This window comes from Oncorhynchus clarkii, chromosome 15 (genome assembly GCF_045791955.1).
Source record: "Oncorhynchus clarkii lewisi isolate Uvic-CL-2024 chromosome 15, UVic_Ocla_1.0, whole genome shotgun sequence".
NCBI classification, from domain to species: domain Eukaryota; kingdom Metazoa; phylum Chordata; class Actinopteri; order Salmoniformes; family Salmonidae; genus Oncorhynchus; species Oncorhynchus clarkii.
This window is the reverse complement of record NC_092161.1, coordinates 21,152,574-21,177,627: the sequence shown is the minus strand read 5'-3', so window position 1 is coordinate 21,177,627 and position 25,054 is coordinate 21,152,574. Positions and strand designations below refer to the sequence as shown.

At 43.7% G+C, this 25,054-nt stretch overlaps 1 protein-coding gene across 4 annotated transcripts; it reads right to left on the bottom strand.

The window, feature by feature from the left end:
• Window positions 1-1,589: 1,589 nt before the first annotated feature.
• Window positions 1,590-25,054, bottom strand: LOC139367033 (serine/threonine-protein phosphatase 4 regulatory subunit 1-like). Of its 4 annotated transcripts, none has more exons than XM_071104968.1 (19): window positions 24,947-25,054; window positions 24,758-24,802; window positions 22,600-22,684; window positions 22,374-22,480; window positions 19,972-20,114; window positions 18,381-18,527; window positions 17,780-17,887; window positions 17,407-17,472; window positions 16,910-17,068; window positions 15,644-15,768; window positions 14,753-15,501; window positions 10,225-10,385; window positions 9,817-10,098; window positions 7,698-7,859; window positions 7,211-7,311; window positions 6,788-6,908; window positions 4,253-4,381; window positions 3,502-3,643; window positions 1,590-2,772 (listed from the first exon to the last, which is right to left on the bottom strand). In XM_071104968.1, the coding sequence occupies exons 1-19, from the start codon at window positions 24,951-24,953 to the stop codon at window positions 2,609-2,611; spliced, it is 3,003 nt and encodes a 1,000-aa protein (XP_070961069.1). In that variant the 5' UTR covers window positions 24,954-25,054; the 3' UTR covers window positions 1,590-2,608. The 4 variants fall into 4 exon arrangements, with proteins under 4 accessions (XP_070961069.1, XP_070961066.1, XP_070961067.1 ...); XM_071104965.1 differs by having other exon boundaries at window positions 22,600-22,735; window positions 24,947-25,047; XM_071104966.1 differs by having other exon boundaries at window positions 15,644-15,759; window positions 22,600-22,735; window positions 24,947-25,047.

Genomic DNA, 25,054 nt, shown 5'->3' with positions numbered 1-25,054 from the left:
TAGGTGTTTTATGTCAGCAGTGAGGTACTTTAACATTGGGAGGAGCATAAGGACAAATGGCTTTTTATAAGTGGCACTGGCTTTGAATAGTTACTGTAAATGCAACAGGAAAATGTGTATATACACATCCCATTTTCACTAACTGCAAAAGTAAAATATATATTTTGTGCAATATATTGAATGATAAACATTTACATTTCTACATAACAGTTCTCACAGGAGCATTCGATTCCTACAAGGAGCAATCTTCCCTAACAGTTCCTTGTCATCCTGGGTGTTCTAAACCCGTTCACCACATAACCCCAGGTGTCCCAATCAGACGGTCCACTTCTCCCGAAGCGAGAAGAGGAAAGAAAGGGGAGGCGCGAGAAGGGCATGTTGCTGGCTCACATAGCCGGTGGGCAGTGCCCAGCTGGCGGACAAAAAAAAATTGTGTTGCCGGCTCACATAGCCGGTGAGCAGTGCCCAGCTGGCGGGAAACAAGTGTTGCCGGGTAGTCTGGAAAATCCCAGGCCTCACAAAGAAGCCTTTCTCCAATTTCTCAGGAAGATGGCTCTGGTCACGTGACACATCTGTTCTCCTGGCATGGAGGGCCTGCCAAACCTATAGTCGATGATCAGGGATGCGTGCAGGGCAGGCAGAAATCCTTGTTGCAGCATTGGACAACAGTGCCATTGTGACGGTTGTAAAAGCAGAGCGGCATTTTATGATAGACATGAGGAATTAGGGTTTGGTTTAGGCAAATTATCTCTGATAGTCAAAGGAAACTGGTTGATGGACATGACAGTGGTGGGTTGTGTTAAAGGCCTGTTTCTAACATGAGTCCTTTGTCCTGATCTTCTCCACATTCAGAATGTGTCCACATTTTTAGACAGGTGTAAATGATTGATGCTTTAAAATAAAGAGCCAGGGCTCAATTCAATCTGTAGTGCTGAATATCCACTCTAGAGCACAATATAAATTTAGAAGGCAACATTCCTGCAGCGACTGCATATGGTCAGCTCAATCTGAAATGCCCTTAATTTCAAAATATACTACTTTATAACATGCAACTCCACAATACAGATTGGAATTGAGACCCTACTTCTGTAACCATCGTTTGACAAGTGTCGGGATTCAATCCAATTGCGGGTTATAGGCATTGTAGCTTTAAGGCAATTTCCGATTGAGCCGACATATGCAGCATTTACCGTAAATGGGATCTCCACGAACATTGCCTTTAAAAACCGCAATGCCTATAATCCACGATCTGATTGAATCCCAGCCAAGGCATGGCACCGGTTGTGCACAAAAATCCTTTTTAGCCTTAAAAAGTAATATTACTCAAATGTTTGGCATGTCAGCAGTCAAGTTGTCAAGATATTGGTTCTTTTAAGAAGTGTCTCCAGCCACATCACCATGAGGATTTCTTCTTAAAATGTCCCAATATCTTGTTTTGCATGTCAGCAGTCATTTTGGGACTGTATCAGTGGACTAATGAAACACATACTAAAATATAGTTTGAGTGAAATTCCCCTTTAAGTCATGAGAAATCTGTTCCAGAGCCTCAGTCCCCATCCCTCTACACACAAACCAAATACATCTACAAGTTTTAGTGCCTGCTTTTTATTTCATTTCATGTTGAGAAAGGTAAAACAGAACAAAATTGTATCACAATTCTATTCATGATCAAAATGGAAAAAGGTTACTAGAGATATGTACAGGTAGGGTATAAGGGAGAGAAGGGAGGGACAAAGCAAAAAGGAGAACGGAAGGGGGGGGGGGGGGGGTCGCAGTATTTTATTCTCAGGTTAAAATACCCCGTTTCAAGTGAGTGTGTGCTGACCTTTTACAATTGGATCTCTGCTTGCTTAAACACCGCAAAACAGACAGCCATAATATTAATAAAAAATACAATAGTTATTTTTCATTGACAACAGGGCCCCCCCTGCATGCCAGGGGGTGGACCTCTGTCTATGGGTACAACAATGTGCTGCACTAGAGTTAAAACAATGGAGGCAGGAGCCCTGTATTCCAAACTGTGCATTTCCCACCGACAGCTCCCCCACTGCCAGGCTGTGATAGTACAGATGTTTTTTGTTGATATGCAGGATACAGTATCAAAAAGGAGGAAAGCAATTACAGAAACATTGTTTAAACATTTTGAGTTGGATAGAGTCATCCTGCTATGTGCTTCCATAAAGCTTGTGAGATACTGGCTTTTCCACTAAGTCGGGAGGATTCTATCGTGAGAGAACGAGAGGAGCCGGGGGGAGAAATGGTCCTTATAGCTCCGTTTCCTGTGCGTTTCTTTCCATGCATTGTGTTTTTCACCAAATCCATCTGGACATTCAAGTATTTTCACGTTTAAGGAAGACACTTAAGGCTTCTGTGGCAAAAAAATATATAATCAAACCACAAAAAAAAAAAAAAAAAAAGTTGTAGTGAGTCGAGTTGTGCTGCACTGCATTGGGCAACTTGTGTTGTTGCGCAGGTCCTTTGCTTGTGGTTGTATGTATGGAAGTCTAAGTGCCCGTAGAAGAGGGCCCTCGGCCCCTACCTGGCTTGAGTTCAGTAGAGCAGATGGAGTGTGTGTGTGTTTAGAGAGATGGGTGGGAGTGCTCTGGGCTCAGTAGGTCGAGGAGGTGGTGCTCATGGCGTCCTCGCTGATGCGTGTACTCCCAGGATGAACGCTGGCAAAGTACTTGACGTCCTTGTCCAGGTCCATCTGCAGAGCCACCAGGGTCTGCTCCAGCGCCTCCTGGTGGGAGTTGGCAGAATGCAGGAAGTACTCTGCATGGGAGAACAGAGAAACATGGAGGACAGGTGTGATAATGGTTCAGCTGCCGAAATCTGGGAGAACATTATCATATGTTGTAACACTACAGATTGATGCAGTCTTTGCTGTGTTTCCTCATTGGGGATTAATAAAGTGGCTTTAAAAATAAAATATTATTCCTGCGTTACAGCAATCAATCAAATCTGAGTAGATAGTGGTTCCAGGGTAGTGGTTTAAATTCCCGGGACCACCCATACGTAAAATCTATACACGCATGACTACGTTGCTTTGGATAAAAGTGTCTGCTAAATAGCATTTCATCATCTTTAGCTTTATCGTATGTTTATTTTAGCTTTAGCTAATACTATGCTTTGAGGGCCTCAAACTATAGACGTTTATAAGAAAGACCGTAAGACAACTTTTTAGCTGTGCTATTACATAGGGTGGTTTTAGTCAGTCTATTTTATCCCACTATATACACAAAGGTATGTGGACATCCCTTCAAATTAGTGGATTCGGCTAGTTCAGCCACACCGGTTGCTGACAGGTGTATAAAATCAAGCAAACAGCAATGCAACCTCCATAGACAAACATTGGCAGTAGAATGGCCTTACTGAGTGACGTGTAAAATATATATTCGTGTTTAATACACAACAAATTAAGTCATAGTTGCTTGTTGTCCTTGTACTAACTATGGAATTGGTAAGCTCAACATGCCAGTGTGTGTGTATGCATGCATGTACCTCTCTCCATCAGGCTCTGGCGGATGGTCTTGGCCAGCAGCACCCTGACGTTGGCCACGGGGTCAGAGGCTAGCTGTAACAGAGGGGCCAGCAAGTGCTCCGAGAACTGCTCCAACGACACACAGTCATCCTCAATTACCAGCTGACAGAGGCAAAAAGAGGAGGACGGTCAGAGTGTGTGTTTGTTGAGAGCAAGAGAGTGGCAGAAGGTAAGTGTGTTTGAGACATACAGGGAGCATGTGACCATGAATGAGACCGAACAAAAGGAAGTGCACACACACACACACTTGACCTCTCGGTCGCACACACTCAGAGGCATCATGATCTCTTTGTCCTCCCACACAAGAGACATTGTGGGACAGAGAATGGGGCCATTCATATAATCAAATAAAGTGCTTGGTACACTGTCAAGTGGGCCATTGAAAAACTGTGTCCTCTTCGCTACCAGCGCCACTCCACTCACGATATAATATTGTAGAATGGAAACTAAAAGGCTCTTCAATAAAACTGACCTTAATAAAAAAAATCTTGGCAGATATCCCAGCAATGTTTTACCTGAGTGTCATGATCTTAGTTTATGAGAAATAAATACAGGCGAACATATTTGATTGTATTTTTTAGGATATTTTACAAAATCACCCTAGGGTTGAGCAAAGGTAGAAAGTCATGTTTTGTGGTTACTGGATGATTGTGTTTGATAGGTCAGGAGATGACGAGAATAATAACGAACATGAAGAGAAGATGTCCTCACCTGACAGACGAAGGTGAAGGCCTGTCGTCCCGACCACTTATGGGAGTGGCAGAACTTGTCCACCAGCTCACTCAGGAAGTCTGCCAGCAGCACCTGGCACGACGCCACCTTCCTGATGATCTCACTCACCTGACAATGCACAAAAGGAATACAGACATTGTTGATAGCTACTTGAGGAAAAATGTAATTTACTACGACATGTAGTTGTCCCACCTAGCCTTCTTAAGATGATTGCACTGAGTCGCTCTGGATAGGAGCGTCTGCAGAATTACTAAAATGTGTGATGCATGCGCACGCACACACACACACACACACACACACACACACACACACAGTACCAGTCAAAAGTTGGCACTCGTTCAAGTGTTTTATATTCACTATTTTCTACATTGTAGAATAATAGTGAATACATCAAAACTATTAAATAACACATGGAATCATGTAGTAACCCCCCCTCCCCAAATAAGTGTTAAATCAAAATATATTTTAGATTCTTCAAAGTAACCACCATTTGCCTTGATGACAGCCTAGCACACTCATGGCATTCTCTCAACCAGCTTTATGAGGTAGTCACCTGGAATGCATTTAAATTAACAGGTGTGCCTTGTTAAAAGCAAATGTGGAATTTCTTTCCTTCTTAATGCGTTTGAGTCAATCAATTGTATTTTGACGGTATACAGAAAATAGCCCTATTTGGTAAAAGACCAAGTCCATACTATGGCAAGAACAGCTCAAATAAGCAAAGAGAAACAACAGTCCATTACTTTAAGACATGAAGGTCAGTCAATCTGGAACATTAAGAACTTTGAAAGTTTCTTCAAGTGCAGCCACAAAAAGCATCAAGCACTATGATGAAACTGGCCCTCGTGAGGACCACCACAGAAAAGGAAGACCCAGAGTTACATATACTGCAGAGGATACGTTCATTAGTTACCAGCCTCAAATTGCAGCAGAAATAAATGCTACAGAGTTCAAGTAAAATGCACATCTCAAAATCAACTGTTCAGAGGAGACTATCAGGCCTTCATGGACAAATTGCTACAAAGAAACTACTACTAAAGGACACCAATAAGAACAGGACTTGCTTGGGCCAAGAAACACGAGCAATGGACATCAGACTGGTGGGAATCTGTCCTTTGGCCTGATGAGTAGGTGTGATGGTGGAGGTGCTTTGCTGGTGACACTGTCTGTGATCTATTTAGAATTCAAGGCCCACTTAACCAGTATGGCTACCACAGCATTCTGCAGCGGTCCTATCTGGTTTGTGATTAGTGGGACTATCATTGTTTTTCAACAGGACAATGATCACCTCCAGGCTGTGTAAGGGCTATTTGACCAAGGAGAGTGATGGAGTGCTGCATCAGATGAACTGGCCTCCATAATTACCTGACCTCAACCCAACAGATGGTTTGAGATGATTTGGACTGCAGAGTGAAGGAAAAGAAGCCTGTGTGCTCAGCATATGTGAGAACTCCTTCAAGACTGTTGGAAAAGCATTCCAGGTGAAACTGGTTGAGAGAATGCCAAAATTGTTCAAAGCTGTCATTAAGGCAAAGGGTGGCAACTTTGATGAATCTCAAATATAAAAATATATTTTGATTTGTTTAAAAGTTACTACATGATTCCATGTGTTATTTGATAGTTGATGTCTTCACTATTATACTACAATGTAGAAAACAGTAAAAATGAAGAAAAACCCGAACCAGGTGTCCAAACTTTGACTAGTATTAGGTAATATATATACATTTTTTAAAACACACCAAAAATATAAAAACGCAACAATTTAAAAGATTTTGCTGAGTTACATAAACTAAGGAAATCAGTCAAATGAAATTAATTCGATCCTAAGCTATGGGGCGCAGCCATGGCTGGGCCTGTAAGTGCATAGGCCCACCCACTGGGGAGCCAGGCCCAGCCAATCAGAATGAGTTCATCCCCCACAAAAGGGATTCATCTCAGACTTAAATTAACATCCAATTCTCTGGCAACAGCTCTGGTTGACATTTCTGCAGCCAGCATGCCAATTGCAAACTCCCTCAAAACTTGAGACATCTGTGACAATCGGTTGTGTGACAAAACTGCACATTTTAGAGAGGCCTTTTACTGTCCACAGCATATGGTGCACCTGTGTAATGATCATGCTGTTAAATCAGCTTCTTGATATGCCACACCTGTAAAGATTATCTTGGCAAAGGAGAAATTCTCACAAACAAGTAAACTTATTTGTACACAAACTTTTTGTACATATATAGAATTCTGGAATCTTATGAAACATGGGACCAACACTTCGTTGCATTTGATTTTTGTTCAGTGTATAAAAATTGACCAAAACATGAGATGTTCATGTGTGGAAGTGGTAAGGGGAAAATATTTATTTGAAATATAAAATGGCCCAACATGAAAAGCTACAAGTCCATTTCAATTATATGATACAAGACAAAAAAAGTGAGACCATGAACTGATTATTTTTTTTTCACAGAAAGTCTGAAAAACAGGGCGGAGCCCATTATGGAGGGAGCTGTCTGGGTGACGTACCAGTTTGTAGGAGGTCCAGCGTACAGAGGACACTCGGTCCGTACACAGGCTGAAGGACAGGGGACGAAGGTAGTCATACACATCCTGACCACTGTACAACTCCAGTAGCAGCACCAGCTGTCTGAGAACACAGAGGGGAAGGTCACTCACTGGTCAGCTTTCAAAAAGAGAGATTACCCAGAGAACCAAATGTCACCAAGAGTCAATCTTTCAAAAGGCTATATCTATGTTTAACTCTCACCTACACACAGTAAAGGAAGGCATTGGCACAACTGACGCTCCTCATATTTACTGTAGGTCTGAGAGCGCAAACAATACCTAGGGCTACCACCATTTGTCTGGGTGGTAAAGGTATGTGTGACAACTAAGTTCACAGGGAAAATCAGTGGATTAATAAAGTGTGGTAACAGACGGATAACCTACTCAGCCAGCTCTGATCGGAAGCGCCAGTTTCGGCTGTTGTCTGTAACCAGGAACTCCTGGAGCTGGTACAGGTATTTACGCCGCGTCTCCTGGTGCAGCAGCTAGAGGGAGAGGGACAGGGTGAGTGCTGACAGAGAACAAGGGAAGGAATGAGCGATAGAGGATGAAAGTGGGGGGTGGGGGGTGAAAGAAGCTCTTTGACCACACAGCAGAACAGTGAACTCTACACTGCATAACAGAAGACACTGCAGGTGTCCCTAGATACCATCATCACACACAGCAGCACTATTGGAAATATGAGCCATTTGGAACAGTAGAAACATTTCAGCTGCAGTCAACCAATTGATAAATCAACAGAAAGCAGGGATGTGAATGGGACAACCGCTGGGCAATGACAGGCTAGCTATCCATTCTAATAATACAAAGATCTAGGAAGAGATGGTACTCTAGAGCAATATTCATTCTTTACACTGATCTGCTGACTAACCTTGAGGAAGTCGTAGAGGTGTTTGAGGACCCCTACCCGCACCTCGTCCAGGTCCTTGAGGAAGCTGTTGAAGATGGGCACCAGGTCAGCTGCTGTCAGCTGGTCCCCCAGGATCAGGGCCAGCTCGTGGATGGAGAAGGCCAGCGTCCGACGCACCTTCCACTGGGGGAGGGAGAGGGACAGATATTAGAGGCCAGGCAGGCCCAGATGTGTTAAAGGGTGTGTATGAGTCAGGGATTCCGTTAGCCGGTAATTCTTTTTTCGAAAAGCTGATCCAAATTGACCAAGCCAATTGTCCGGGAGAAGAACAAAAAAAATCCATTGCGAAACAATGCTTTTGGCTATTCATCGATGGAAATACATTGACTGGTCATGCATTTTTTAAAATCTGCCTATAGGCTCATTTGCATAATTTAGTGAGATTAAATTGACACATGTACAGTATATTCGTTACACATCTTATTTTATCACACACGTACAGAATAGAGACCCTTTGAGCAGAAAATCTGTCAGCGCGAGAGCTGCTGCTACAGCATCTCAAACAGCAAATGCAAAGGCAACGGAAAACAGGCTTCATCAGTGCGTCACACACCAACACACCACTTTGCAATGAGTGAAAGGCAGTATGCATTTTGAAAACATATACTTAATTGTTTTAAACCTGAACGGTTTTACTACATACGAGGCATGTCTTACCTTGCTTCAAAGTAGCCTTGCCAAAAATCAGACCATATTTGTGTAGGAAATTTTATTTAAAAAACTTCCATTGTCCTGTAGCCAAAGGCACAATCCTACTCGCATTAGCAACCCATGTAGTTGTTGCATATTAGGTACTCCTTTCTTTCTACATTTCTAATAGATATTTTCATCGGTCACATGAAACCGCAGCTCTTTTGAAGAGTTTTCCCGCTAATTGCATTACGGAACGAACATTTGAGCATAGCTTACCGCCTTGTGCGCTTATAAAGTGAATAAATAACAGTTTATCAACAATAAGATAAAGGTTCTGATCTACTGCAGACTAATTGTTTTTTTAAATGTAGCCTAGGCTACTGGTTGTATGAATTTGGGATCTATCATCCCACAACTGTCCCAAAGTCTGTTAGGAATAGGCCATTTCGTTTTCTACTACTTTTCTACTACTTTTCTACTGTGGGGGATAGTAGATTGACATAGCCTAGTGATTTTGTTGTTCATTACTCATCTTGTTGGCTGAGGAAAAGTAAATGTGGACAGTTATTCTAGTGTCTTCAAAGTGTGCATCAGAATTAGGTAAGGACTGGACATCGTTGCATCCTTGACATGTTCTGTTAATATGAATGACCATAATCTAAATCTGATTTCTGTCAGTCTAAACACTGTGGGTGGACGCCCTAAACGGGTTACGCACCCAATGCATATGGGTCCGGTAAATTTCTCAAAATGCTGCAGGTCAAATGTCCAGCTCTACATTTTCTTAACCGAAACCCTGGTAGGAGTGTGTGTGGAACACAGGGAGCGGCCAGGTGGAGACAGCAGCAGACGCATACACAGGCCTCACATGGGTGGGGGAGTCAAGCCCTTTGGGCTACAGCACCTGAGGAAAAAGGTGGTCCTTTGCAGGCATGCAAAATCTGGGGTTGATGACTGAATGGTGAAGGGACAGGAGCTTGTTTTTGAGAACTGCAGTTGGGAACCCAACAAGCTAAAATAAGATCCACACATGGGGCTTTGGAGAAACACGAATTTAAAAAAAGGTGCTGGAGGAGCAGCAGAAATAAGTAAACCTGCCCATGCTCCAGTCTAGGTCCTGTCTCTGTCACTGGAAATAGACCAGTGACAGAGAGCACAGGGGATTACACCGCTACATGCTAACCACACCAGGGGTTAGTTCAGATAATGTAGAAACGTTGCCATTAGAGCTGATCTGAATAGAACCAAATCTACAAGTGAGCGAGGTTCTACACAATCTATGTACATTTATATGTAAAAAGTCCCATAATGTTGCGTTCTACTGAATGTGTTCACCGCCTTAGTTCGAACATTTGACGAGAAAAACACTTCCACTTTAAAACGTGTACAGTGGAATTAACAGAGGGCGTGTGTACGGGAGACGTAGAAAGAAAGAGTGTAGACCTACCTGCATGTCGGAGGCCAGGGTCTCGTAGGTATCCCGGAGGCAGTGCCAGTTCTGTCTGCCCAGGGTCATGGCGACACCGGGCAGGCTGTAGGCACAATGCTTGGCGATCTCCATGTCCACCGTCTGGGCTCTGGAAGGGTCTGTCATGGACAGGTACTGGTCCAGCAGGGCCTGGGGGATCACGTCCTGATGCTTGGATTTCTTCTCATCCTCTGGACTGAAGCTGCTGTCGCTCAACTCAGAGTCATCACCGTGGTTCATCTGCAGGGTCGAGGTTCGGCTCTACACAGATACACACCAAGATGAACCACGGTCAAACATGACAACCCTGTACCCTTTTCTCTAAAAGGCGTGACATCACCCCCCCCACCCCAAAAAGGTAGGTCTCCACCACCCATTCCCCCTCACCTCCATGTCTGAGTGGTCTCCTATGAGGGGCATTTGGTGCACTCCAAAGGGGTTGTCGTGGTGGTGTCCCCCCTTGCAGTCCCGGGGCTCCAGAAAGGCATCCTCTAGGTGAGAGTCCATGGTGGTGGCTCTCAGAGCAGCCGTCAGGACTTCCACTTGTGCTGCAGGGAGGGAAGGAAAGGAAAGGAGACATGGATGAGAGTGTATAAACTTTGAGTCAAACAGGCGTTCTGTGCCGTATTTACACATCCTTCATTAGACAACAGTAGGCCTTTATCTGGGCGTCAGATAGCTCAGCTGTATTGTGTATCCAGTATTCCTAGATATTATGAAAGGTGTACCAAATGGGTCGATTCTGGGTCCTGTACTTCTTACATTAACAATATCGACTTGTCTGTACAAACTTGTAACCATCATGCCGATGATGCTGTTGTGTATGTCATTTCCCCCACGGTTGACCCGGCTCTATCTGAAATACATTATGCCTATATTGTATTAGAAACACTGACCTGAAGTGAGGTAAATGCAGGTAAACTAAATGCATGTTCTCTAGAGCACATAAACAAAAATAACTGCCGATTTAAGCATACGTACTTTGGAGGGTATCAGTATTGATCGTGTGCCTGCTTACAAATATTTGGGCATCTGGACAGATGAAAAGCTGTCTTTTAAAATGCATATTGATGAGTTAGTTAATAAGCTGAGAATCAAAATGGGCTTCTCCTATAGCAGGGTTTCCTAACTCTGTCCTCGGGACCCCAAGCGGTGCACGTTTTAGTTTTTAACCCAACACTACACAGCTGATTCAAATGATCAAAGTTTGTAGTAGATAGTAGAAAGCAGGTTATTCAGTCACCGTCGGTGCTAGACTATGGTGACATCTACAGTTGTGGCCAAAAGTTGAGAATGGAAATTAATATTTGTGTCACAAAGTTTGCTGCTTCAGTGTCTTTAGATATTTTTGTCAGACGTTACTATGGAATACTGAAGTATAATTACAAGCATTCAATAAGTGTCAAAGGCTTTTATTGACAATTACATGAAGTTGATGCAAAGAGTCAATATTTGCAGTGTTGACCCTTTTTTTTTCAAGACCTCTGCAATCCTCACTGGCATGCTGTCAATTAACTTCTGGGCCACATCCTGACCGATGGCAGCCCATTCTTGCATAATCAATGCTTGGAGTTTGTCAGAATGTGTGGGTTTTTGTTTGTCCACCCGCCTCTTGTGGATTGACCACAAGTTCTCAACGGGATTAAGGTCTGAGGAGTTTCCTGGCCATGGACCCAAAATATTGATGTTTTGTTCCCCAAGCCACTTGTTATCTTTTTTGCCTTATGGCAAGGTGCTGGAAAAGGCATTGTACGGCACCAAACTGTTCCTGGATGGTTGGGAGAAGTTGCTCTCGGAGGATGTGTTGGTACCATTCTTTATTCATGGCTGTGTTCTTAGGCAAAATTGTGAGTGAGCCCACTCCCTTGGCTGAGAAGCAACCCCACACATGAATGGTCTCAGGATGCTTTACTGTTGGCATGACACAGGACTGATGGTAGCTCTCACCTTGTCTTCTCCGGACAAGCTTTTTTCTGGATACCCCAAACAATCAGAGAAAATGACTTTACCTCCATCCTCAGCAGTCCAATCCCTGTACCTTTTGCAGCATATCAGTCTGTTCCCAATGATTTTCCTGGAGAGAAGTGGCTTCTTTTCTGCCCTTCTTGATACCAGGCCATCCTCCAAAAGTCTTTGCCTCACTGTGCGTGCAGATGCACTCACACCTGCCTGCTGCCATTCCTGAGCAAGCTCTGTACTGGTGGTGCCCCGATCCCACAGCCGAATCAACTTTAGGAGACGGTCCTGGCGCTTGCTGGGCTTTTTTGGGCGCCCTGAAGCCTTCATCACAACAATTGAACCGCTCTCCTTGAAGTTCTTGATGATCCGATAAATGGTTGATTTAGGTGCAATCTTACTGGCAGCAATATCCTTGCATGTGAAGCCCTTTTTGTGCAAAGCAATGACGGCACACGTTTCCTTGCAGATAACGATGGTTGACAGAGGCAGAACAATGATTCCAAGCACCACCCTCCTTTTGACGCTTCCAGTGTCATTTAAACTCAATCAGCATGACAGAGTGATCTCCAGCCTTGTCCTTGTCAACACTCACACCTGTGTTAACGAGAGAATCACTGACATGATGTCAACTGGTCCTTTTATGGCAGGGCTGATATGCAGTGGAAATGCTTTTGGGGGATCCAGTTCATTTGCATGGCAAAGAGGGACTTTGCAATTAATCTGGTCACTCTTCATAACATTCTGGAGTATATGCAAATTACCATCATACAAACTGAGGCAGCAGACTGAACATTTATATTTGTGTCACTCAAAACTTTTGGCCACGACTGTATATGAACGCAGCAGCCACTTCCTTAAAGCCTTTAGTTTAGATGCTCTTATTATGGGCAAATTATTTAAACGTATCACTGCATACTCTACTAGATTGATTAAAAACTAATTTAATACATTTTAGAATAAGGCTGTAATGTAACAAAATTTGGGGAAAGTAAAGGGGTCTGAATACTTTCCGAAGGCACTGTATAGATATATACAGTACCAGTCGAAAGTTTGTACACCTACCCATTCAACAGTTCTGTATTTATACTATTTTCTACATTGTAGCATAATAGGGAAGTCATCAAAACTATGAAATAACAAATATGGAATCATGTAGTAACCAAAAATCCCAATATATTTGCGATTCTTCAAAGTAAATAAATCACAGACAGTGGCACCAGTAAAGCACCACCGCCATGCTTCACGGTGGGAACCACACATGCGTTTACCTACCCGCAAAGACACGGTGGTTGGAACCAAAAATCTCAAATTTGGAACTCAGAACAGATGTCCATTGGTCATGTTTCTTGGCCCAAGCAAGTCTCTTATCGGTGTCCTTTAGTAGTGGTTTCTTTGCAGCAATTGGACCATGAAACTTGATTCACACAGTCTCCTCTGAACAGTTGATGTTGAGGTGTGTCAGTTACTTGAACACTGAAGTATTTATTTGGGCTGCAATCCAAGGTGCAGGTAACTAATGAACTTATCCTCCACAGCAGAGGTAACTCTGGATCTTTCCTGTGGTGGTCCTCATGAGGAAATGCCAAGTGTGCAAAGCTGTCATCAATGTGCCTCCTTGAAGAATACATTTTCGTTGAACACTTTTTTGGTTACTACATGATTCCATGTGTTATTTCATAGTTTTGATATCTTCACTACTATTCTACAATGTAGAAAATAGTAAAAAAGATAAACCCTTGAATGAGTAGCTGTGTCCAAACTTTTGACTGGTACTGTATGTGCGCATGTTTTTTGGGGTTGGGAGCAATCCCGCCTCGCAGGGGCTGTGGAGGTGCTTGCTATGCCACTGCTTATAACTATAAATTAAGTAGAACTATAAGAAATCTAAGATGTGTCAAATTATATCCAGCTCAGTGCTCCAGCTATTTGTTGTTGAAATAGCGCCCCTTCTGCGCACATTTGGTAATACCGTACATCCCCCAGTATGGTAAAGAAACAGTATGAAAATCTGGATCCCGCCCAACCCTAACACAACCAAGTTGAATATGCATTGTTCGTCAAACCAATGCATTTTTTACATGCCACTAGTGCAAGATCATGTAGAGATTTAAAGTCATGTGTGCCCCATTTTTAGAAACGGCAAATCTCAGGAGACTCCTCTGGAATTGAACTGCTATAATGGTATTTCCCACACAGTGGTGATCTGTAGTATAGGCCTGGCCTATGAGTTGAGTTCTCTTTCCATGCAGTATGATGTATTGCATCTACAGGCAGCACAAGTAGGCTCACAAATACAAGAGGATTGCAGGAAAAGCCGTTTGTCATAAAGCAACAGCTTTAGTTTGAAGTTTCTTTCCAGTGCATGTTGGTAACCTCTGACAAGGCCCTTAGTTTCATTGTGTGATTCATGACATTGCTATACCGGTACACACCTCTCACAATTTTTTTATTTACTGCCTCTCAGTCCCTTTCAAAATCGGGCCCAAAAACATCCTCCCGTTTGTATTGTGTAGAATAGCCAGGCACCAGCAGGCTGCTAACTTCAGTGCTAACCTCACATGCCAAAGCGACATCAAGGGTTTCCTTCCACCGATAACACAGTTAAATGGACTCGAGGTCCAACCTCTCAAAGCGTTGGCCTATAGCGCTAGCCTCTGAGCTCTATCACCCAAAACTACCTGTGAAACATTGCTGGGGTTAGCTTGGAAAATACAGGTTGTCACTTTATTGCCCAAGGGAATTCACACTCCATGACAACTTCTTCCTAACGGAATTACATACAGCCTACAACACACTAATAGCCACTGTCTCTGAATGGACACAACCCCACGTATTTCAACAGTGACCAAAATAACCACCTCGAGTTAAATGATATGGTGTTTAAGTAAGCAGCTTATAGCTGTAGTGTAAACCTCTAATAGTGAAGTAAAGCTTCATAGACACACACAAAGCTCACCTTTCACGTCAGGGTCATCAATATGAGGCTCCAGGTTTTCAATCAACTCTTCCAGCTGTTTCCGGTCCAGGACAGGTGCCGAGGCCTTAGTCTTGCCGTGACTGGAGGAGCCATAACTGGGAGACTCCTGCTGGCAACTTTCCCCATGCTGGAGCAGCTCAATGTCCAGGTCCATCTCAGCGATGGGCATCCTCCAGAAGTGGAAGGAGTTGTAGAGCTCCTGCTCGGGAATACTGTCCTGAGGACTGACAGAGGGGGATTCCTCTACTGGCTCAGACAAAGATGAAGGCTCAGATATGTCTGCTGGTGAGTCATCCTTCTCATTAGAGGTTGTGTGCTTCTCAGGTGGCTGTGGCTCATTCTCAGTATCCCCTGAAGGGGCTTCCTCCTCCTCCCGAGCCCCTACTGTGTCGGAGGAGTCGGGGGTTAGCGAGGAAGGCTCCTTCTTGTTCTTCTCGCCACAGAGGCACTCTGGAACTATGTCGGCATCCTCGCAGCACGGTCCACCGTCTGCCGCCTGCTCCCCACCCCCCTCCTCTGCCACATCCACTCCTCCTACCTCCTCTGTCCGGCACAACACCCCCTCCCCCAGGTGGCCTGTCGAAACGCAGTCCTGTTGTGGACAACCCTCCTCTTGGTTGCCATTTGTGCATGCAGGCATGTCCTCCCCCTGCCTCTGAGAGTAATTCTCTGTGTTAGCCCTTAGGGAGGGGTCTGTAGTCTCCGGGTTCCGTGGTTTCTCCTCAGTACTGGGGGAGAGAAAGGAAGCTAGTTACAAACAAAGCAGTTCAAATCTCAAGCTTGGTGGATTTTCTTCAGAATGAAAGGATCCAGCCATTCATGTAAATTCCCTTTTAGATGCCTGCTCAAAAAGGCCAACAATGGCTGCACCTGTTCTGTGGGTGGACACAGTAACACTCGCCCACCTCCCCCTCTCTGAAGTACTGGCCCACACTGTTAGGGCTGGCGAACGTGGAGATGAACTGGCCCAGTGACTGGAAGGCAGCCTGACGCACCTGAGAGACACCCACAGTAAGAGACAAGAGGTCCAGGAACAAATGAGTACGACACTTACTTACACTCATTTAGCAGACACTATTGTAGAGAAGTAGCCAAGCTGTGAGTTCAAATAAGAAGGCAGAGTGCTTAAAAAAATAGAATTAAAAAACACCCTGTCAATTTTCCATAATGGTGGGAAAACTGGGCTAACTATTGTTAAATAATCACTACCACCACCAGGCCTTGCAGTAAAACACATGTTCTCTAAAGAGTTATTTACCTGCAGCATGAACAATGGCATTCTAGCCCCAGGTCAATGTTTAATGCCTATGCTAAAAGTATTTACCAATGGAGGGGTATCCTACGAAGCAGGTTTGAAGAGTTAGCAAGGTAAACACATGATAACAGGTCATACGAAAGTGGCTGTCTTTTAGGTCAGGTAAATTTCTATGGCAACGAATTCTTCAGAACTAACGTGCTCCGGGGAAGGCTAACTCCACTTAACCTGAATGAAATGACTGAGCCATGAGTTGAGGACCAATGAAATCAGATTCCCTCCCTCTTGCAAAGATTGCATCATCATCCCCTTCATGAGGAAGACTGATTAAATATTTCATTAAATCAAAAAGTTTTTTTTGTATGTTAAAAAATACATCACATTACAGATTTAGTGATGACAGAACGCCTTTTAAACTTCACGCACAGAAAGACCTTTAAGGAATTCAATCATTTTATCGGTAGGAATAAGGGAAAGGTGGTTGTGCATTAATAAGAACACCAAAGTCGGCACTTCAACAAGCCTATTTCACACCATTGCCTGATGAATTTGCAATAGAACTTTCCTTTCATTTCAGCACAAATTTAAATGTAGCACTGACTCGCCCATAGATCGATGTTCAGCATTGTCTCAATGAAGAGTTGAGTGTTCGACTAGCCACGTGCAACATGCATGCACCGTTACAAGCCTGCTAGAGTGAAACGGCAGGCTGGACGAGCAATATCCACCGTCGTCGTACGGATGAAACCTGAACTGGAATGTCAAGCTAACAAGCTGGTTAGCTTTTGAAAACCCAGAGTAGATCTAGATTGCTTCGTAAGATACCCCTTAGGTTGTGGGTTGCCAAATGGCAGAAATCCTCCTTTCTGTTGAGTGCTCACCCAACGGGAGGGGTCACTGATGAGGCTGATGAAGAGCGAGGAGAGCTTGGTCCTGCGCACTTCCTGCGAGGTGGACGAGGAAACGGTCATGAAGCACTCAGCACAGGCCTTCCTCACCCCCCACACGTTGTCCGAGCAGAGCTGGAAAAAGCGGGGCAGCTGGACAGGAAAGAGGTGGGAAAGAAAGGGAAGGCAGAAAAAAAATGTTCAGTTAGTCAGAGCTTGAAATGCCCTTTCCTTGTCGCACAGGGCCAAGTGGAGTCACACAGAGAGAGAGAGTCAATGTGTCACCCGTTACAATCAATGCCACAATACAGTTGCAACAGAGAACAATACACAGAGTGCAGAAAAATACTGACAATACAGTGGCAGTTGGGAACGACATTAGGAGCAATAGTAGCTTCTGACTGTCAGATTACTCATGCGAGTAAACCCTGGTGTGACAAGGCTAACAAGTCAGTTGGCTGAGAATGAAACCAAAAGAGGTCAACATGTACCAGGAGTTCCTCTGTCGCATCTCCTCCGACAACACTGCAAATGTCGCCAAAGTTTGCTGCACAAACCTGCCATAAAACACAGAAAAAACAAACATCTAAAGCATTGACTCAAAGCCCACGCAGATGTAACAATACATTAAACAAAATAGCTGAAAAGACCAATACTACATGTGAGAAAGTCTGAGTGTGTTCAGTCCCCATAGACAGTGGGACAACCACTGCCTGGGAGTGGTCTAATCCAAGGCTGTGTTCATTACGGCACACAACAGAAAGCGTAAAAAATTGTAACATAACAATTTCAGGTAGTCCCTCGTGTCTCAGTTTGTTTTCATCCATTTGGTGGCGAATGAACACAACCCTAGACTCTACTGACCTTGCGTACGTGGAACATCCTGCAGTCGCAACACATCTCACAGAAGCGGGGCAGGAAGAGGCGCTCGGTGATGTCCTTGCCCACCATGGGGGCCATCTTACAGATGATCTACACACATATGCAGACAAAAAAATTAAGTCTGTCAGCATCCTCCTCACACCGCATGGAGGTTTGGCCACATCACAAAAAGACTACCTGTGTCCTACGGACAGCCTTGAAATACTCTTGCCTTGCACTATCTGCAGGAGGACAAACATTAATTTGAATGCTGGCTGCAGCCTACCCCTGTATATCACAGCTATTGTAAATAGCAAGCCAGATAAAACAAAGGGGTCAACCTCATGACATAAAATGCTAATGTTTTAAAGTAGCATATCTTAAAGTGGCACACTGATTGCTTGGTAATATAAAAACATGTGAGCATCATGTTACGAATAAACTGCTCCATACTACATTTCCTCACACTCGTGCTTCTGAAATAAAACCCTATTCCCTATGTAGTGCACTACTTTTGACCAGAACCCATAAAAAAGTACTTAAGTAGTGCACTATATAGGGAATAGGATGCCATTTCAGACATCTCCTTGGTCACGTGACTCACGGCCATGGCTTCTGTTTTGACATCGTCGTTGCTGTCGGGGGCGGTCAGGTCCACCAGGACAGGGCACACCAGGGTCTCAATGTCCCCCCTCTCAATCAGCTCCTGCTCCAGCAGTACGAGCAGGGCTGCCTGGCTGGTCTTTCTGACCTAGGGAGACATCACAATCACTATATAGAAGTTATTAATAACATTAGTAAAATATTAGAGTTGCAATGAAATGTTTCTTTTCGCAGCTTAATTCACCATTCAAAAAAGTTAAATAGGTGTACATTTAACATGTGTCAATGGCCATATACAGGCATCTGAAAATGTGAACAGGTAAACTTAGCCAAAAAAGAAACGTCCTCTCACTGTCAACTGCGTTTATTTTCAGAAAACTTAACGTGTAAATATTTGTATGAACATAAGATTAAAAATCAGACATAAACTGAACAAGTTCCACAGACATGTGACTAACAAACAGAATAATGTGTCCCTGAGCAAAGGGGGGGGGGGGGGGGGGGGGGGTCAAAATCAAAAGTAACAGCCAGTATCTGGTGTGGCCACCAGCTGCATTAAGTACTGCAGTGCATCTCCTCCTCATGGACTGCACCAGATGTGCCAGTTCTTGCTGTGAGATGTTACCCCACTCTTCCACCAAGAAACCTACAAGTTCCCGGACATTTCTGGGGGGGAATGGCCCTAGCCCTCACCCTCCGATCCAACAGGTCCCAGAGGTGCTCAATGGGATTGAGATCCGGGCTCTTTGCTGGCCCTGGCAGAACACTGACATTCCTGTCTTGTAGGAAATCACGCACAGAACGAGCAGTATGGCTGGTGGGTCATGTCAGGATGAGCCTGCAGGAAAGGTACCACATGAGGGAGGAGGATGGTTTGTGCCCATAGGCGACCTTGTTGCCGGTGATGTCTGGTGAGGACCTGACTTACAACAGGCCTACAAGCCCTTAGTCCAGCCTCTCTCAGCCTATTGCGGGCAGTCTGAGCACTGATGGAGGGATTGTGCTTTCCTGGTGTAACTCGGACAGTTGTTGTCGCCATCCTGTACCTGTCCTGCTGGTGTGATGTTTGGATGTACCGATCTTTTGCAGGTGTTGTTACACGTGGTCTGCCACTGCGAGGACGATCAGCTGTCCATCCTGTCTCCCTGTCTTAAGCGTCTCACAGTACCGACATTGCAATTTATTGCCCTGGCTACATCTGCAGTCCTCATGCCTCCTTGCAGCATGCCTAAGGCATGTTCATGCAGATGAGCAGGGATCCTGGGCATCTTTCTTTTGGTGTTTTTCAGAGTCAATAGAAAGGCCTCTTTAGTGTCCTAAGTTTTCATAACTGTGACCTTAATTGCCTACCGTCTGTAAGCTGTTAGTGTCTTAACGACCGTTCCACGGGTACATGTTCATTAATTGTTTATGGTTCATTGAACAAGCATGGGAAACCGTGTTTAAACCCTTTACAATGAAGATCTGTGAAGATGTTTTACAAATTATCTTTGAAAGACAGGGTCCTGAAAAAGGGACGTTTCTTTTTTTGCTGAGTTTATGATAAACAACACAGAGGGATAATGTAATGAATTGTCACACGCCTCCTTTACCTGGTTGTTCTGGTCAGCCAGGTATCTCACGACGATCGGTAGCAAGTATTTAGAGAAGGCAAACGGAATGGAAGGTCTGTTCTCTTGACAGAAAATGGCGATGTGAGGAACTTGCTCCATTAGCTCTGCTCTTACAGTGGGCTCTGAAAGAGAGAGGTCATCCAATATATATATAATATAAACAGTAGAAAAGGGCCCAATGAAGTCTGAAGATCAAAGGCCCTTTAAAAACAAAATGATCTGGTTTCATCAGACAGCACAAGTGCTCAACCATGAGTGAACCCTGGCTGGATGATGAAACCAGAGCCTAAAAAAGGACTTTGGGGACACAATCTTTCTGGACAAATATAATGATATCCCCCTCTGTCCATAGGGAGAATATAATTTGTCCTGACAGAGAGATTGTCTGCAGAAAGTTACATTTGCTTAACTTCTGATGTGAATTTAGGTAGGCCTACATTTGAATGAAATACATCAATCCACTAATAAATAGAGTATAATATTTCCCAGGCTTGCCCAAAAGCACACCCACCTTTGAAACACTAGGGGAAACACTTTTTATTTTATTAACGATGTTCATGACGAAGTTGTTTTAAAACATGTCCACTGACTGACTGACTAAGGTCCCCTCTGGTCAGTGTACTCCAGGGTTGAGGGCCCTGGTTGCTGTTCTAATGTATGCATGCACCATTAAGCAGGGCTTAAGTTCTGTTATAATCTCCACCCGACACAGCCAGAAGAGGACTGGCCACCCCTCATAGCCTGTTTCCTCTCTAGGTTTCTTCCTAGGTTCTGGCCTTTCTAGGGAGTTTTTCCTAGCCACAGTGCTTCTACACCTGCATTGCTTGCTGTTTGGGGTTTTAGGCTGGGTTTCCGTACAGCACTGTGACATCAGCTGATGTAAGAAGGGTTTTATAAATAAATTTGATTGACTGGCTACTGCATTACGCTATCATGCCCTGCGCTTGCAAGGACACTGCTAGTCCACTATCCTACATTCAGAGAACGTACAAGAAAAACTGAGTTATCCCAGCTAATAACACCCAATCCATTTCCTAAACCCTACCACATCCCCATGGCCCTAACACTTCAATGTCTGACTCCAACAGGCTCCTGAACAGCTTCTATCCCCAAGCCTGATAAATAGCTACACAGACTACGTAAAGTATTTGTCCCATGTTTCATGAGCTGAAATAAAAGATCACAGAAATGTTCCATATGCACAAAAAGCTTCTCTCAAATGTTATGCAGAAATGTGTTTACATCCCTGTTAGTGAGCATTTCTTCTTTGCCAAAATAATCCATCCACCTGACAGATGTAGTTGAATCAGCTTCTTGATATGTCACATGATCATTACACAGACACACCTTGTGCTGGGGTCAATGAAAGGCCACTAAAAATGTGCAGTTGTGTCACAAAAATGCCACAGATGTCTCAAGTATTGAGGGAGCGTACAAATTGGCATGCTGACTGCAGGAACATCAATTTCTACCATAAGCTGCCTCCAACGTCATTTTAGAGAATTTGGCAGTATGTCCAACTGGCCTCACAACTGAAAACCACAGATGATGTTAATGTTGTGTTAAGAGTGCCACATGGTGGCGGTGGGTTTATGGTATGGGCAGGCATAAGCTGCTGACAACAAACAATTGCATTTTATGGATTTGAATGCACAGATATACTGTGACCAGATCCCAAGGCCCATTGTGAGGCAGATGCATATCTGTATTCCCAGTCATGTGAAATTAATAGATTAGGACCAAATGAATTTAATTATTTCAATTGACTGGTTTCCTCATATGAACTGTAACTCAGTAAAATCATTTAAATTGTTGCGTTTATATTTTTGTTCAGTATAAATATGGTTTTGGAACTGATCCTGTATATTGCTTACTTTCTTTCTCATTTTTGTTCTACCTTATGTTATTTTTAGTACTACATTGATTAGTGTTGGATTTAGAGCTTGCAAAAAAAGGCATTTCACTGTACTTGTGCACATGACATCAAAATTTGAAACTTGGATAAGTAGAAGCAGTGGTGCACCTTCTGCTATATTCCTTAGCATGCCTTCACCTTACAGATCTACAAACATCGAAGGGTTAGGGCCAAGGGGGGGGTTGAACATGGACCGGCTGTAAAAGTAAGGCCCAAATGCATTTCACCCGTTTGAAATGGCAGCCAGGTGCAGTAAACAGTCAGTTAAATACACCGCTCCATCAAACATTTATAGGCCTCTCTCTGCACTGGTGACCAGCTAAGGAGAACAGGCTGGCTACTTAATGACACAGAAATAGGGGCATGTCCAGAGCATGCAGACACACGACAGACACAGGTTTGGCGTTTTCAATTCAGTGAGCCGTTAAATATGAAACAGACACGTCATTCAGCAATGGGGTCTTACCTGAGTCATCGGCCAGTCGGCCCACTCTCTCCAAGACAGTGATACAGTCCCGCTCATCCTCATTTACAGCTTTAAGTGTGTCCAACAAACTTCGTGCCACCATTTGTCTGGAATTCACACAATAACAAGCAGGCATAAAAAGGAACCATTTTACTATTATCCAGAATAAATGTAAAAAGTCTTCAAAGTGTGTGTTCTAATAATGTTCCATTGGATAGCTAGCTACCTGTTAAAAATGTTTTCACTAGCCACGTATTTATCCAATCTTCCAAGAGGAGTCAGCATCTCATCTTGCGATACAAAGTCCAAGGCTGAAGGTATAATAATGATGTCAGACTCTGAGCTGTAGTCATCCACACCAACTATTAAAGACATTGGAAATATTGTGCATGAGAGGCACCCACCACCACCCAGACAGGCCGGTGAGTGACAGTGATGAGGAACAGCGAGTAAAATGACATGACATGCAGTAGTGGCAGAAGCTTGGCAACAATGCTAAACCTATTAGCATATCAGCAGTAGTTAAAAGAATAAGGTCCAACAGAAAAAAGGGCACAGTGAAAGACAGAATTGGTGAGAAGAACACATGAAATAGGTCTACAACGAATGCCTCTAAAAATGACAAAATGCCTATGGGTGTGTTGCACTATTAAAACAAAGCAATCCACCCTCTTGCAACACAAACAACTAGCTTGTACTGTAACAGTGTCTAGTTACTGCAATATGGCACTGCTGGCAGGCGCATGCACGCTGACTTCGGTCACCAGCTGTGCGGTGTTTCCTCCAACACATTGGTGCGGCTGGCTTCCCGGTTAAGTGAGCAGTGTGTCAAGAAGAAAGCTTGGTGTGGTTGTGTTTCGGGGCACGCATGGCTCGCGACCTTCGACTTTCCCGAGTTCGTACGGGAGTAGCAGCAATGGGACAAGACCAACTACCAATTGGATATCACAAAATTGGGGAGAAAAGGGGTACAAATTGCAAAAAATAAAATATATGGGTGCGTCAAATTCCCACTTTTGCCAATCTATATTGAAAAATAATTCAGGGCAAAATGTAGCGTTGGTCCCATGTTTTATGAGCTGAAATAAAATATCACGGAAATGTTCCATACGCACAAAACGCTTATTCATCTCAAATGTTTTGCACAAATTTATTTACATCCCTGTTAGTGATCATTTCGCCAAGATAATACCTGACGGGTGTGGCATTATCAATAAGCTGATTAAACAGCATGCTCATTACACAGGTGCACCTAGTGCTGGGGACAATAAAAGGCCAGTTGTCAAAACAATACAACAGATGTCTCAAATTGAGGGAGTGTGAAATTGGCACACTGACTGCAAGAAAGTCCACCAGAACTTTTGACAAAAAATGTAATGTTCATTTATCTACCATATAAACCGCATTCAACGTAATTTTGGTGAATTTTGTAGTATGTTCAACCGGCATCACAATCACAGACCACGTAACCACGCCAGCCCAGGATCTTCACATATGGCTTCTTTCCCTCCGGGATCCTCGTAGACCAGCCACATGGACAGCTAATGAAACAGGAGTATTTCGGTCTGCAATAAAGCCCTTTTGTGGGGATAAACTAATTCTGATTGGCTCCCATGGTTGCACCCCTGCCCAGTCATGTGAAATCCATAGATTAGGGCCTAGTGATTTATTTAAAATTGACTGATTTCCTTATATGAACTGTAACTCAGTAAAATAGTAAATTGTTGCATTTATATTTTTGTTCAGTATAGCTAGTTATGTTTTCATACTAATTTAGTTTGGCTAGCAAACCAAATAATCCAAAATCATTAACATTCCACATCGGGGAGGTTCAGATTGAGTGACTAGAGTCAAACGGCCCTGAACGAATTTCATAAAAATACGCTAGTCTTTGAAAATAAATCAACAACCTCCCTCTGCCGAGGTAGCTAGCTATCGTGCACAGATGCCCGGTGGATTAGGTTTGGAACCTAGAGTGCGAGATGTTCAAAATCAAATTGAATACAAAGCAGTGAATCGAAACATGTAATACTGGTAATCTGCTTTACCTGAGCTAGATAGCTAGCCGATTGAGAGATGCTAACTAGCCAATTAGCTTGCTAGCTAGCTGGTTAGTTTATGACCTAACTTCAGCGTGCGCGTGACATAGCGTTAGCTGTTCCAAAATGACTTTTGCAAGCATTTAAAATGTATGATGTGAATATACCTCTTTACACATCGAAGAATAGATCTGTAAGTTGTTAAGAAAGGTCCAACACGTATACCCAAGGCCCACTCAGACGACCCACCCATGAACTCCATTGCCGACAGGGCAATTATGTAGCAAGCTAGTTAGTACCCCTAGCAGTTAGAGTTCCACACTGAAAACAGAGGGGAAAACTTACATCCGTCCAACTCCTCCTGTGAATCCTCTTTGAGCAAAGATATATCTGTAAAAACAACCAAAAACGGAATGAAAGGATACTCAATCGATAGCTTAATTGTACTTTCACTCGAAACTTTTAAAATATGGGACGGGAAAAAAGTGTTAATAACGCATTTTCCCGAAGCTAATGTAAATAAAGGCTACGTACCCGCCATCTTGTCCTGGTCCTACATTTAAAGTGGTATGGGCAGACGAGGCTTCAACTGGAGAGGGAGAAAATAGGAGCCGCCGTTAAAAACTGAACAACGAGCGGTTC